Source organism: Asparagus officinalis, unplaced genomic scaffold (assembly GCF_001876935.1).
Source record: "Asparagus officinalis unplaced genomic scaffold, Aspof.V1 AsparagusV1_Un1149, whole genome shotgun sequence".
NCBI lineage: Eukaryota > Viridiplantae > Streptophyta > Magnoliopsida > Asparagales > Asparagaceae > Asparagus > Asparagus officinalis.
Window position 1 is genome coordinate 1 of NW_017973408.1, and position 11,099 is coordinate 11,099.

An 11,099-nucleotide genomic window follows, 5' to 3' on the forward strand; every position below is an offset into this window, starting at 1 on the left:
GACCCTGCTTCCTGGAGAGGAATTAAGGTCGGAACCACTTGAAATGATTGGGGATTTTCCTTTGTTGACTGTGTTGATGGTAACTTCTGGGAGTTCGTCATCTCGATCAACCGATCCTCTTTGGTGGGAACGCCTTGTTTTGGGCTTTGTTGTTACATCGGAGATTCCCTCGAATATCGAGACCTTCTGCGGAACGGTCTTGGGGCAGCTACAGGCTGATAGTACTGCCCTGATAAAATTGGTACACGGACAGTGAGGATCCGCTTCCCGGGTATTTCTCTTTCGGGATTCATTCGCACCCCCAGTCTGATAGTACAACTCACTGACGTTGCCATCGGAGTAACCTATCGGCTGCTCACATGGGTTCTCAGGTATAACGCGTTCGTTTGTCCGACGCGTCTTCTTCTGAGTAAAAATTGCCTTGTTGGCCTCTGCAAGAGTCGCACGTTTGGAATCACTCCTTTGTGAGGGTGAAACCTTAACGGGCTCTTGGTCCCTTGCACGCACCGCCGAGCTGGTTGTTGCAGAGGTTGATTTGTTAGGGGATCGTGTACGACCCCCAGTCTGGATGTTGGCTTGAAGCTCCTTCAGCGATCCCCAGCTTTCCTTGACAAGCGCTTTTCCTCGATTCTCGGGTAGAGCATCGATGCGGTTGTTCTTGAGCTTGGGGAAATCCACGCTGCGGTGGGGCTTTACCGAAGGTTCGGGACCTGAAATGGACGAAGGTTGGAGAGCAATATTACCTGCTATTACCTTAGGCGTTGATTCGGCCTTTGGCATCCAAACTCGTTCGGACCTCGGCGATCTCTTAACGGCCTCTCCCTTTAGCATTTCTCGTGCTTTTTGGACCAGGGCTCGGGCGTGCGAGTAGAACGGGTTCTTTTGACATGAACCCATTTGTTTGTTTCTGCTTCGGAGGAGGGGCTGGTTGTTTGCCGTGGTTGCTCCTGGCGTTGCCTGGATTTTAGATCTACGTTATAGCGGATCCCATCCATCGGCTCCAAAGCTTCGGCCAGCTGTCGAGCAAGACGTTGACGCTGTCTTTGTCGTGCTCTCTTTGATAATGCCGGAGCGTCTTCAGAAGTCATCTCCTCGGCGGAAGAGGAATCCGGATCTGCGATCTCGACCAGGTTGGACGACGTGGGGACGTCGCGTGGTGCAAGTGCAGAGGCGGCAACGGGGTCTTGGATTTTTGAACCGAAGGACCTGCAATCATTTATGAAAGAGGTTACCTTTCTGTACCCGTTTGGAGAGGCGGATCTGGAGGAGGAAGAAGAGAGGCCTTCTTTGAATCGTTGCTGATCGAGCTCGTGTTCTTCATTCACCCCGATCTTGAGTGCTGGTTGCGTCACGACGGCGTCGGTTGCGATGCCGTTGGCTCCCACTGTGGTCGCCAGCTTGTTTGCGGAAAAAGTTGCTGTATTCATTGCTGCATTCATTACAACTTCAATCGTTACAATGAAATAAAAAGATAGCCTTTTTATAAGACCGGTACACAATGAAAACAAAACAGATACAACTCTTTTCAAACAAACGCAAGATCTGTTTGTCATCTCTTGCTTGCGTGGGTCTTTTGCCTGTGACGGGGATGTTGATATCCGTGGACCACCGGGGCACTCAGATCTGGTCCGAGAAAATCGGGCAGAGCTTCGTCTATCCGCGGAGGGATTTAGAAACTTCTGATCCCAAAAAATCGGACAGAGCTTCGTCGATCCGCGGGGGATCTAAGAAGCTATGAAGCTTATATCTCGGCTAAAGCGAGACACCAGCTCTACTTAGTATCACCGCTAAGGGGCAACACTAAGGAAAATAGAAAGGGGAATGAAGAAGGAGGCTCCTTTGCTGCAGAAGGCTCGCTCACTCCTCGATCCGGCAGGGCTTCGCCGCTCTCTTAGAAAACCCCGACTCCTTCCTCCGGCAGGGCTTCGCCGCTCCTCTCTGGAATTTCAGATCTCAAAGGCTAGAGCTCTAGATCTGAAATTCCTCTCCCAAAACCAAGGCCAAGAGAATGGAGGCCCTAGGGGCCTATTTATAGGAAAACAAAGGGGGGGTAGGGGCTGGTTGAGGACACCCCCTAGGGGGGTGTCTCGGCTCCAAAACCGAGACACCCCTTGGGGTGTCTCGGCCATGGCCGAGACACCCCCAAGGGGTGTCTCGGTTTTGGAGCCGAGACACCCCCCTAGGGGTGTCCTCAACCAGCCCCCTACCCCTCTCCTTTTCCTATAAATAGGCCCCTAGGGCCTCCATTCTCTAGGCCTTGGTTTTGGGAGAGAAATTTCAGATCTAGAGCTTTAGCCTTTGAGATCTGAAATTCCAGAGAGGAGCGGCGAAGCCCTGCCGGAGGAAGGAGTCGGGGTTTTCTAAGAGAGCGGCGAAGCCCTGCCGGAGTAAGGAGTCGGGGTTTTCTAAGAGAGCGGCGAAGCCCTGCCGGATCGAGGAGTGAGCGAGCCTTCTACAGCAAAGGAGCCTCCTTCTTCATTCCCCTTTCTATTTTCCTTAGTGTTGCCCCTTAGCGGTGATACTAAGTAGAGCGAATATCTCGATTACCCGAGATAGGAGCTATAAACTTCTAAGATCTCACGCAGATCGACGAAGTTCAGAGTTTCTAAAATCCCCCCGCGGATAGACGAAACTCTGCCCGATTTTCTCGGACCAGATCTGAGTGCCCCGGTGGTCCACGGATATCAACATCCCCGTCACAGGCAAAAGACCCACGCAAGCAAGAGATGACAAACAGATCTTGCGTTTGTTTGAAAAGAGTTGTATCTATTTTGTTTTCATTGTGTACCGGTCTTATAAAAAGGCTATCTTTTTATTTCATTGTAACGATTGAAGTTGTAATGAATGCAGCAATGAATACAGCAACTTTTTCCGCAAACAGACTGGCGACCACAGTGGGAGCCAACGGCATCGCAACCGACGCCGTCGTGACGCAACCAGCACTCAAGATCGGGGTGAATGAAGAACACGAGCTCGATCAACAACGGTTCAAAGAAGGCCTCTCTTCCTCCTCCTCCAGATCCGCCTCTCCAAACGGGTACAGAAAGGTAACCTCTTTCATAAATGATTGCAGGTCCTTCGGTTCAAAAATCCAAGACCCCGTTGCCGCCTCTGCACTTGCACCACGCGACGTCCCCACGTCGTCCAACCTGGTCGAGATCGCAGATCCGGATTCCTCTTCCGCCGAGGAGATGACTTCTGAAGACGCTCCGGCATTATCAAAGAGAGCACGACAAAGACAACGTCAACGTCTTGCTCGACAACTTGCCGAGGCTTTGGAGCCAATGGATGGGATCCGCTATAACGTGGATCTAAAATCCAGGCAACGCCAGGAGCAACCACGGCAAACAACCAGCCCCTCCTCCGAAGCAGAAACAAACAAATGGGTTCATGTCAAAAGAACCCGTTCTACTCTCGAGGAGCGAATCCAGAAGCGCCGCGCCTTGCGTGCGCATGCCCGAGCCCTGGTCCAAAAAGCACGAGAAATGCTAAAGGGAGAGGCCGTTAAGAGATCGCCGAGGTCCGAACGAGTTTGGATGCCAAAGGCCGAATCAACGCCTAAGGTAAAAGCAGGTAATATTGCTCTCCAACCTTCGTCAATTTCAGATCCCGAACCTCTGGAAAAGCCCCACCGCAGCGCGGATTTCCCCAAGTTCAAGAATCCTCCGAAGGATCGTATCGCTGCTTTACCCGAGAATCGAGGAAAAGCGCTTGTCAAGGAAAGCTGGGGATCGTTGAAGGAGCTTCGAGCCAACATCCAGACTGGGGGTCGTACACGACCTCCTAACAAATCGAACTCTGCAACAACCAGCTCGGCGGTGCGTGCAAAGGACCAAGAGCCCGTTAAGGTTTCACCCTCACAAAGGAGTGATTCCAAACGTGCGACTCTTGCAGAGGCCAACAAGGCAATGTCTACTCAGAAGAAGACGCGTCGAACAAACGAACGCGTTATACCTGAGAACCCATGTGAGCAGCCGATAGGTTACTCCGACGGCAACGTCGATGAGTTGTACTATCGGGCTGGGGGTGCGGATGAATCTCGAAAGAGAAACACCCGGGAAGCGGATTCTCACTGTCCGTGTACCAAAATTATCAGGGCAGTATTATCAGCCTGTAGCTGCCCCAAGACCGCTCCACAGAGGGTCTCGATATTCGAGGGAATCTCCGATGGAACGACAAAGCCCAAATCAATGCGTTCCCACTGTAGGCATCGAAAATTGCCTATAGTTCTCCACAACCGGTTCAGTGTTAACGAGCGACGATGAACGTCACCATCCAATCCACATGAGCCTAATCGACGTCGACGAACGACTGAAGTGAATCGACGAGTTACATGAGCGGATAGGACTTCGGAATCACGAAGACCCGGACCAATCGGGAAGCCCGGCACTGTTCACAAAAAGGACAACGCCCTTCATGCCTCGACCACTCTACAGATAATCCAATCACCAGAGCGGGTCAAACTCTTCGTCGCGCATCCAACGCACCCGGAATCACTCAAATCCGAATCCGGACGAAGAATATACAGGGGAACCAACAAAACACCTAAACGGAGTCTCGGCAAGCTCGAAACACCCGAGGGGTGTCTTGGCAAAACCAAGACACCCCAGGGGTGTCTCGGCCAAGCCGAGACACCCGACTTTTGGTGCAACCCGTTGACTGGGGTTGACCTAGGGTTACGCGTTGACCGGCGTCCATCCTAGGGTTTTGATTTGTCAATGGTTGACTTTTGGAGTCCCTCAATATTCAACCATTGGTGAAGAATCAGAGTGTTTCGGGGTTTTAAAAAAAACAATTTAGGGGTTCAAAACAGGTTCAGGGGGTCAAAACAGGTTCAAGACACCCCGGGGGTGTCCCGACAAAACCGGGACACCCTGGGGTGTCTCGGTTTTGCCGAGACACCCCATGGGGGTGTCTTGCTTTTTTCATGGTCCCCCCCCCTTTTGTCTTTTTCTTCATTTTGTTTCCCCCCTCTTTGTTTTCTTTCTTGTTTGAATTTGTTTCCCCTTTTGTTTTCCCCCCTCTTTTCAAAAGAGAATTCATCTTCTTCCTCCAAACCTCCTCCATTGTTTTTCTTTCAAGAGCTCCATACCCCAAAGAAATTCGGTTTTTTGTATGCTCCTTCTTGGCCGAAAATTTTCACTTTTCACTAGGGTTTCTCCCTCCACCTTCAAGCTCGGATCTTGACTCTTGGATTGGGGATTTCAAGCCTCTTGATTTGGGTAAGCTCCTCTTCACCATCCTCTTATTTTGTGGTAAAGGTTGCATTTTTATTCTTGTGGTAGACTAGGGGGCATGTATGCACTATTATTTCGGGGGGTTTTGTGCAAAAAGAGGTAATGGCCGAAACTTTGGGGGGTTTATTTGCAAAATTCGTGGGGGTTTATTTGCAAAATGGGACTGAAATTTTGAGGCTTGGATTTCATTCCCCTTTGGTAACAATTTGGATGGGTGTTTCATGCAAAAAGACCATACCTTATTGAGGGTTTTATGTGCAAATGTGGGGCCGAAAAGTTTTGGGGGCTTATTTGCAAAAGTGGCCGAAGAATTGGGGTGGTGTTCATGTAATAGAGGACTGAAGTTTAGGACCTAAATTACATGTTCATTTGGCCACAAGCTTGAGGGGTATTTTAGGCAAGAGGACCAAAAGTTGTTGGAGGGGTTTATTTGCAAAACAGCCCATAAATGTCTTAGAGGGACTTATTTGCAAAAGGCAGTGAACTTATGGCTGAAATCCAATGAGTTTTGACCACGAACTCATGATCAAAATTTTGATAAGGCATGTGGAGCCCAAACCAAGATTTTGTAGAGGGGCTTTTATGCAAAATTGGCTGAATTCTGCAAAAGGGCTCATTTGCAAATTTTAACCAAAATTGTGGGGTACCGGGGTGTTATATGATCGAATGTGACGATCATGACCCGGGTCACGCGTGTCCTTGACCTAGATTTTGGCCTTGAACACAAAGGGTATTTTGGGTATTTCACCAAAATTCACCGTGAAAGATGACAATCATCGTGCACGAAATTTGTAGGTTTAATTAGACTTCAATTATGAAATCCTATTTGTGTATAGGATTTTAATTAAAGTTCTTAATTTCCCTTTTAAATTTCGTATATTCATGTTTTAGATTGTACCTGACTTGCTGCTTTTCGTTGCAGATTTGCAATGTCTCCGCGTCGATCTCGTCCCCGGAGGAGCCGTTCTCGTTCACAGCATAGTGAGGAGGAGGTCCCCACGACATCCTCTCCCGCGGCTTCATTTTTCGGGGGTGAGAATTTATGCAGAGATTTTGTCTTACATCCCTGATTGACCTCTTTGCGGGTCATGAAGGAAGAACCGATACCTCTCTCGCGGAGGGTAAGGTTTCAGACTTGTTTTGCTTAGCCAATTCAAGTCTTCGGATATATTGGGGCGATTTTGTGTTGTCCTACACCTTATAGGTCGGTGTACGTTACCACGTTATTCACGTGATGACGCATGCCGTCCTTCTGGTGTAGGTCACTCAAAATCGTCTCTCCAATTATTCCGTGGATGAGTCTATCATTCTTCTTACGAGATGGATTTTCTGATTCCGCCCTTGTGCTTTATTGCAGTGGAATTTCCCGCGGGTAGCCTTCCTCCTCACGCCAACACCGGATGTAGTCGGGAGGTTTTCTCTTCCGCTACTCTTAGGCAGGCTGTTGGCCCACTTCCTCGGTTCGACGGGGATCGTCCAAATGACTCTTGCCGTTCGATACAGGAAGGAGGGCGCCATTGCTTGCGCCAACTTATCACAGATGCCTCCTTCACCCCTGATTCTACTTCCACTCAGGTTCTAAAGAAGCCGGGTTTTCTATTTGGAGATCATGTCAGGGATCCTGCCACGCTGACTCTTTGTGAGGAGCATTGGTTAACTCTTGACGGTGGAGCCTGTTTGTACATCCCTTCGATTCCACGCCACTATTCTTTCAGTCATTTGAAGGGGCAAGCCGTGGACCGGCAGATGTCTTGGCATCTTACTGAAGATGCTGATCGGGTTCAATGCGGATATGCTACTCACCATAAGACTCCTGGCTCTGAGGGGTATCATGACGTGCGTGGTCTACGACCCGGGATCATGGGTCTTGATACTGCACCCCCAGGCGAGGTGTCAGCTGCTGCTCCGACTGTGAGCAACCGTCTGGCTCTTCTTGGGAGACAGTTACCCCCATCGGAGTACAGATGTTATGGCTGGGCTTCCTCCCTAGCCAAAGGGTGGTGGGCGCGCATGACTGGTTTCGTCTTGGCGCGCTGGGAGAGGGATCTGAAGAGCAGTGGGTTGTATGCACCCATACGAGCTACTATGTACGGCATCCCAGTCAGCTGTCGCCATTTCTTGGCTTTGCTGGAGACTTATGTGCCCGATAGCAACACCTTCCTGACCAGCGGAGGTGAGCTAGGGTTGGCCTTGCACGAGATGCATTATGTTTCGGGTCTTCCGATGGGGGACTGTCCGTATCAGGAGTACTTCCCTACGAACCAGCAGCTGGAGTGTATGAAGAAAGATACTCCGGACATGTATGACACACTCTGGGATCTTACTTGCCACTACTACACTTCCTTGATCCAAACTTCTCCCCAAGCGAGAAGGAAGAGGCAGATCAGCTTGAAGCAGTTTGCCAGCTACTTGTTCCAGAACTTGGAAGGTGATTCCAGTGCGCCCATTCATGAATTAGACGTGATGACTCCTTCGGCCGTTAATGAGTTGTTGGAAAAGGCTGAGGTTCGTTCCTACACTATCGGCAGTGCTGAGGGGGCTTTTCCCGCGGGGACAAAGTTTCGCTCTTTTCTCCGCCGCGCACAGAGGTCTATAGGGTCCCGGGCGCTATTAGCAGGCTACCTTGCCCTTTGGTTGAAGAAGTGTGTCGTCCCGCACCAACCTTCTGACGCTCTACCCATCGAGGTGCTCTTCCCTGCAGTTCAGCTGGCTTATGGGAGAGAGCTTTCCCTGCTCCCAGCAATGGTTGCTAGTATCCATTGCGGGCTCAGGGGTCTGGTTAGCAGTTTTACACATATGGGTTCTGAACCATCAGCTGAGCTGGTTTGCCCAAAGGTTGAGCTCCCTTACGCATATTTGATGGCGTGGCTCGTTCTTCACCGTCCCGACTTGATGTCGGCCCCCAGCGTTGTTGACATCCCTGTCCCCTTCATGCAATTGTTGGAGCAGAGCAGATGGTTTGGGAGCAAATTTAGTGATGTTCAGCGAGAGCTCCGGGTCCGCAAGAGTTGGGAGTTCTTTAAGTGTTTCCCTCACTTTTCAGGTCGCTATGGCGACGTGCTGGTTGATGAGGAGAAACCTAGAAGTGACCGGACCGTTCTTGACGCTGGTTGCTTCCGGTGGTTAGTGAACATCCGTGTAGGCTATCTCGTCCTTCGGGTGAAGAACCAGTGCCACATAGAGCCTTATCTCCCTTGCCGCTTTGCTCGACAATTCGGCTATGACCAACTGTATGTCGGGAATCCGAGCCGCAGCCTGCGGGTTGAGGGAGGATTGATTGATGGCGTTCGAGCGTGGCTATGGACGATGGTGGGCTGTACTGGAGCCCGTTTTGCTCTTCCTTCGTACCGGCGTAAGCCATTGATCACTTTCCTCAGCTGCAAGTGGTTCCTTTCTGCATATGAGTCCATCAGCGCGAGGAGCCTCTCAGAGTTGCAGTCCGAGTATGCGGTCCGGGCTGCTATGATGGCTGGTCGCAGAGCTGAGCTTGCTCAGAAGCGGAGAAAAGGGCATGCCAAATCTCTTGTCTCAGACGAAGAAGAACTTCTCCCTGCGGGTGATGATGACGAGAACTCCGAGGACGAGTATGCGGACGTGGATACCGGCAGAGGGGACTTCGATACTGGTTTGTCCTATCTCTTTTAATTTTCATTTTCCATAAATGACAGCTCTTTTTCATTGAAATGGCTATTGTCATTTTAGGTAGGACAGCCGGTGATCATGAGCCCTCAGCTCCTACACACGTTGAAACGTGTGATAGGCCTGCGCATGTTCGACCCTATGGTCCTCGGAGGGTTGGTGCCCCGAAGAGGAAGAAGACTGCCCATAAGTCCCATGACGGTCAGCGTCCCTGTGGAGTGGACTTAGGGAGCACCGCCGATGGAGGGGGAGGTAACATTCAATTGCTCTTGCTTCAAGGTTGTTTACCTTTTGGGGATTTGTGACCATGTTTTGTGCTTCAGGTTTCTTCGAGGAGGGCGAACTCCCACCGGGTTCGGCGTCCCCTGGCGTTGACAACATGGATTGCTTTGTGCAACAAATGTGCGACGCTTTTCACGATGGGTCTTTGGGCATCGACCTTAACATCGATCTTGAGCAGATAAATAATGTTGAGCCCACAATCCCTTATTCAGGTATATCCGCATCCAATGTCATTTTCCTTATGTAAGGTGAAGGAAGATTTCTCGTTTGAGCTTTCCTCATCCTTCAACATTTGGGTTACCCTGCAGATGTTGCGATGGAGGGGCCAAGCTTCTCGAAGCCGGATGCCGGCTTATTAGCTGACATGCTGGCTGAGCAGACTTCCAGAGGGACCGAGAGACCATTCTTCGGGAACGATTCATCTACCGGTATATATCTGATTTTCTCCCTCTTGCCCGATATTTCATATGACTAATGAATGATTGATTATCGCAGCGTCTACCATTGGAGTTAGCCCGGTATCTATCCCTGGCATATCCAGTTTGCCTCAGAGCGACGGGCTTGCAGGTATGTATACGATTCAGGGATATTGTACTTTCCTATGTTTATCTGTCTTTTGACTAATGAGTGCAATCATAGGACCAGCCGCTAGGACTGATTCTCATATGACTCCTGACATCCCTCAAATGCCCGCGGATAATGGATCTACAGGTATGCAGATCCCAATTCTTCTTATTCGTCTAAATTTTCATTTTGACTAATAAGAGAGTGTCATCATAGGACCAGCAGCTTGGGCCGATACTCTTATGACTCTTGGCATTCCGGCTGCATCTGAGGACATGGGGATTGCAGGTATTCATACGACCTTCTTATCCCGATTCTCCTTATTTGTCCAAATTTCCATTTGGTTAACATAGGAATGTCACTGTAGGACCAGGCGTTCAGCCTGATACTGCTACAGTCCCCGGGGTTGAAAGTCCTCATAGCAGTGGTGCCTCCCCGTCTCTGCCGAGTGGTGCGAGCAATATGTCTGCAGGGGCTGACGTACCCTCTTCTGCTGCTGTCTCGGAGCCTGTCGGCTCTCAACCTGATGGGACATCCGTTGGCGTCGGTATGTTCGGAACCTGCCTTTTGACTTTCCTTTCCATATTCGATAGTTCACTGAGCTTCCAAGTTGTTGCTTGTAGGATCTCGATCTTCTTTGCACGAGCGTGTCCGTAGCCTTTTGGCCGATACTGATCCTGACGGAGAGGCTTTCCGTACGGACCTCAGCTTCTTCACCGCCTGGTATAATGGCTTGATCGAGAAGCTTCTCCACCGAGGAGGCGGCTTCGATCAGTTCCGGCGTTCCTTCTCTCGCCACATGACGATGATGAGGGAAGAAGGATACCCGGAACTGGCTGATTCCTTCACTGCTGATTTCGCTGCCCTGGAGTCAGAGATACGAGAGTTGAAGGAACTGGAGGTTACCGGGGCTTCTTCTTTCGTATCCTCTGAGTTAGAGCATAGGATGGAGCAGTGGCGTGAACTGAGATCTTCCGTCGGGCGTGAGCTTCAGTCACGCGAGAGCTCCCTTGCGCATCTAATGGCTAACATGGCGAGGATGGATAGGGAGAAAGCTGAGTTACTCCGTTCCTTGGACTCGAATCGCGAGGAAGCGACTAGGTTGAAGGAGGCCTTGAAGCGTGCCGAGGAATCCGCCGTTCTTATCGCAGATGACTTGATCGGACTAGAGCGTTCTCGTGACCGGGTACTCGAGGAGTTCGGATCCACTCAGGAGGGATTGATGAAGTTGAAGAGTGAAGCTGCGGAGATCTTGAGCTGTTCTGAGGAATCTGCCCGAGCAGATCTGCAGGCGGGACTTGAGCAGAGTTATGCAGATAGACTTTTTAGCTTAAAGTCTCATATTCTTAGCCGTCAGTTGCCTTCGGGCTAATGAGC

The 11,099-nt window shown here is 50.4% G+C and overlaps 1 protein-coding gene and 2 long non-coding RNA genes across 3 annotated transcripts; all 3 read left to right on the forward strand.

Annotated features, from left to right (window-relative positions):
- Nucleotides 1-5,036: 5,036 nt before the first annotated feature.
- On the forward strand, nucleotides 5,037-7,275 carry LOC109828359 (the record flags this gene model as incomplete). Its single annotated transcript, XM_020395375.1, has 3 exons — nucleotides 5,037-5,222; nucleotides 6,160-6,269; nucleotides 6,595-7,275. Coding segments are annotated over 3 exons (521 nt in total), but the record flags the coding sequence as incomplete, so codon positions are not given.
- A 1,710-nt stretch (nucleotides 7,276-8,985) lies between these two features.
- On the forward strand, nucleotides 8,986-9,498 carry LOC109828358. Its single transcript, XR_002243662.1, has 3 exons — nucleotides 8,986-9,128; nucleotides 9,200-9,370; nucleotides 9,467-9,498. It is a non-coding gene; the product is annotated as an uncharacterized LOC109828358 (long non-coding RNA).
- A 49-nt stretch (nucleotides 9,499-9,547) lies between these two features.
- On the forward strand, nucleotides 9,548-9,975 carry LOC109828360. Its single transcript, XR_002243663.1, has 4 exons — nucleotides 9,548-9,586; nucleotides 9,654-9,725; nucleotides 9,798-9,869; nucleotides 9,939-9,975. It is a non-coding gene; the product is annotated as an uncharacterized LOC109828360 (long non-coding RNA).
- Nucleotides 9,976-11,099: the final 1,124 nt, after the last annotated feature.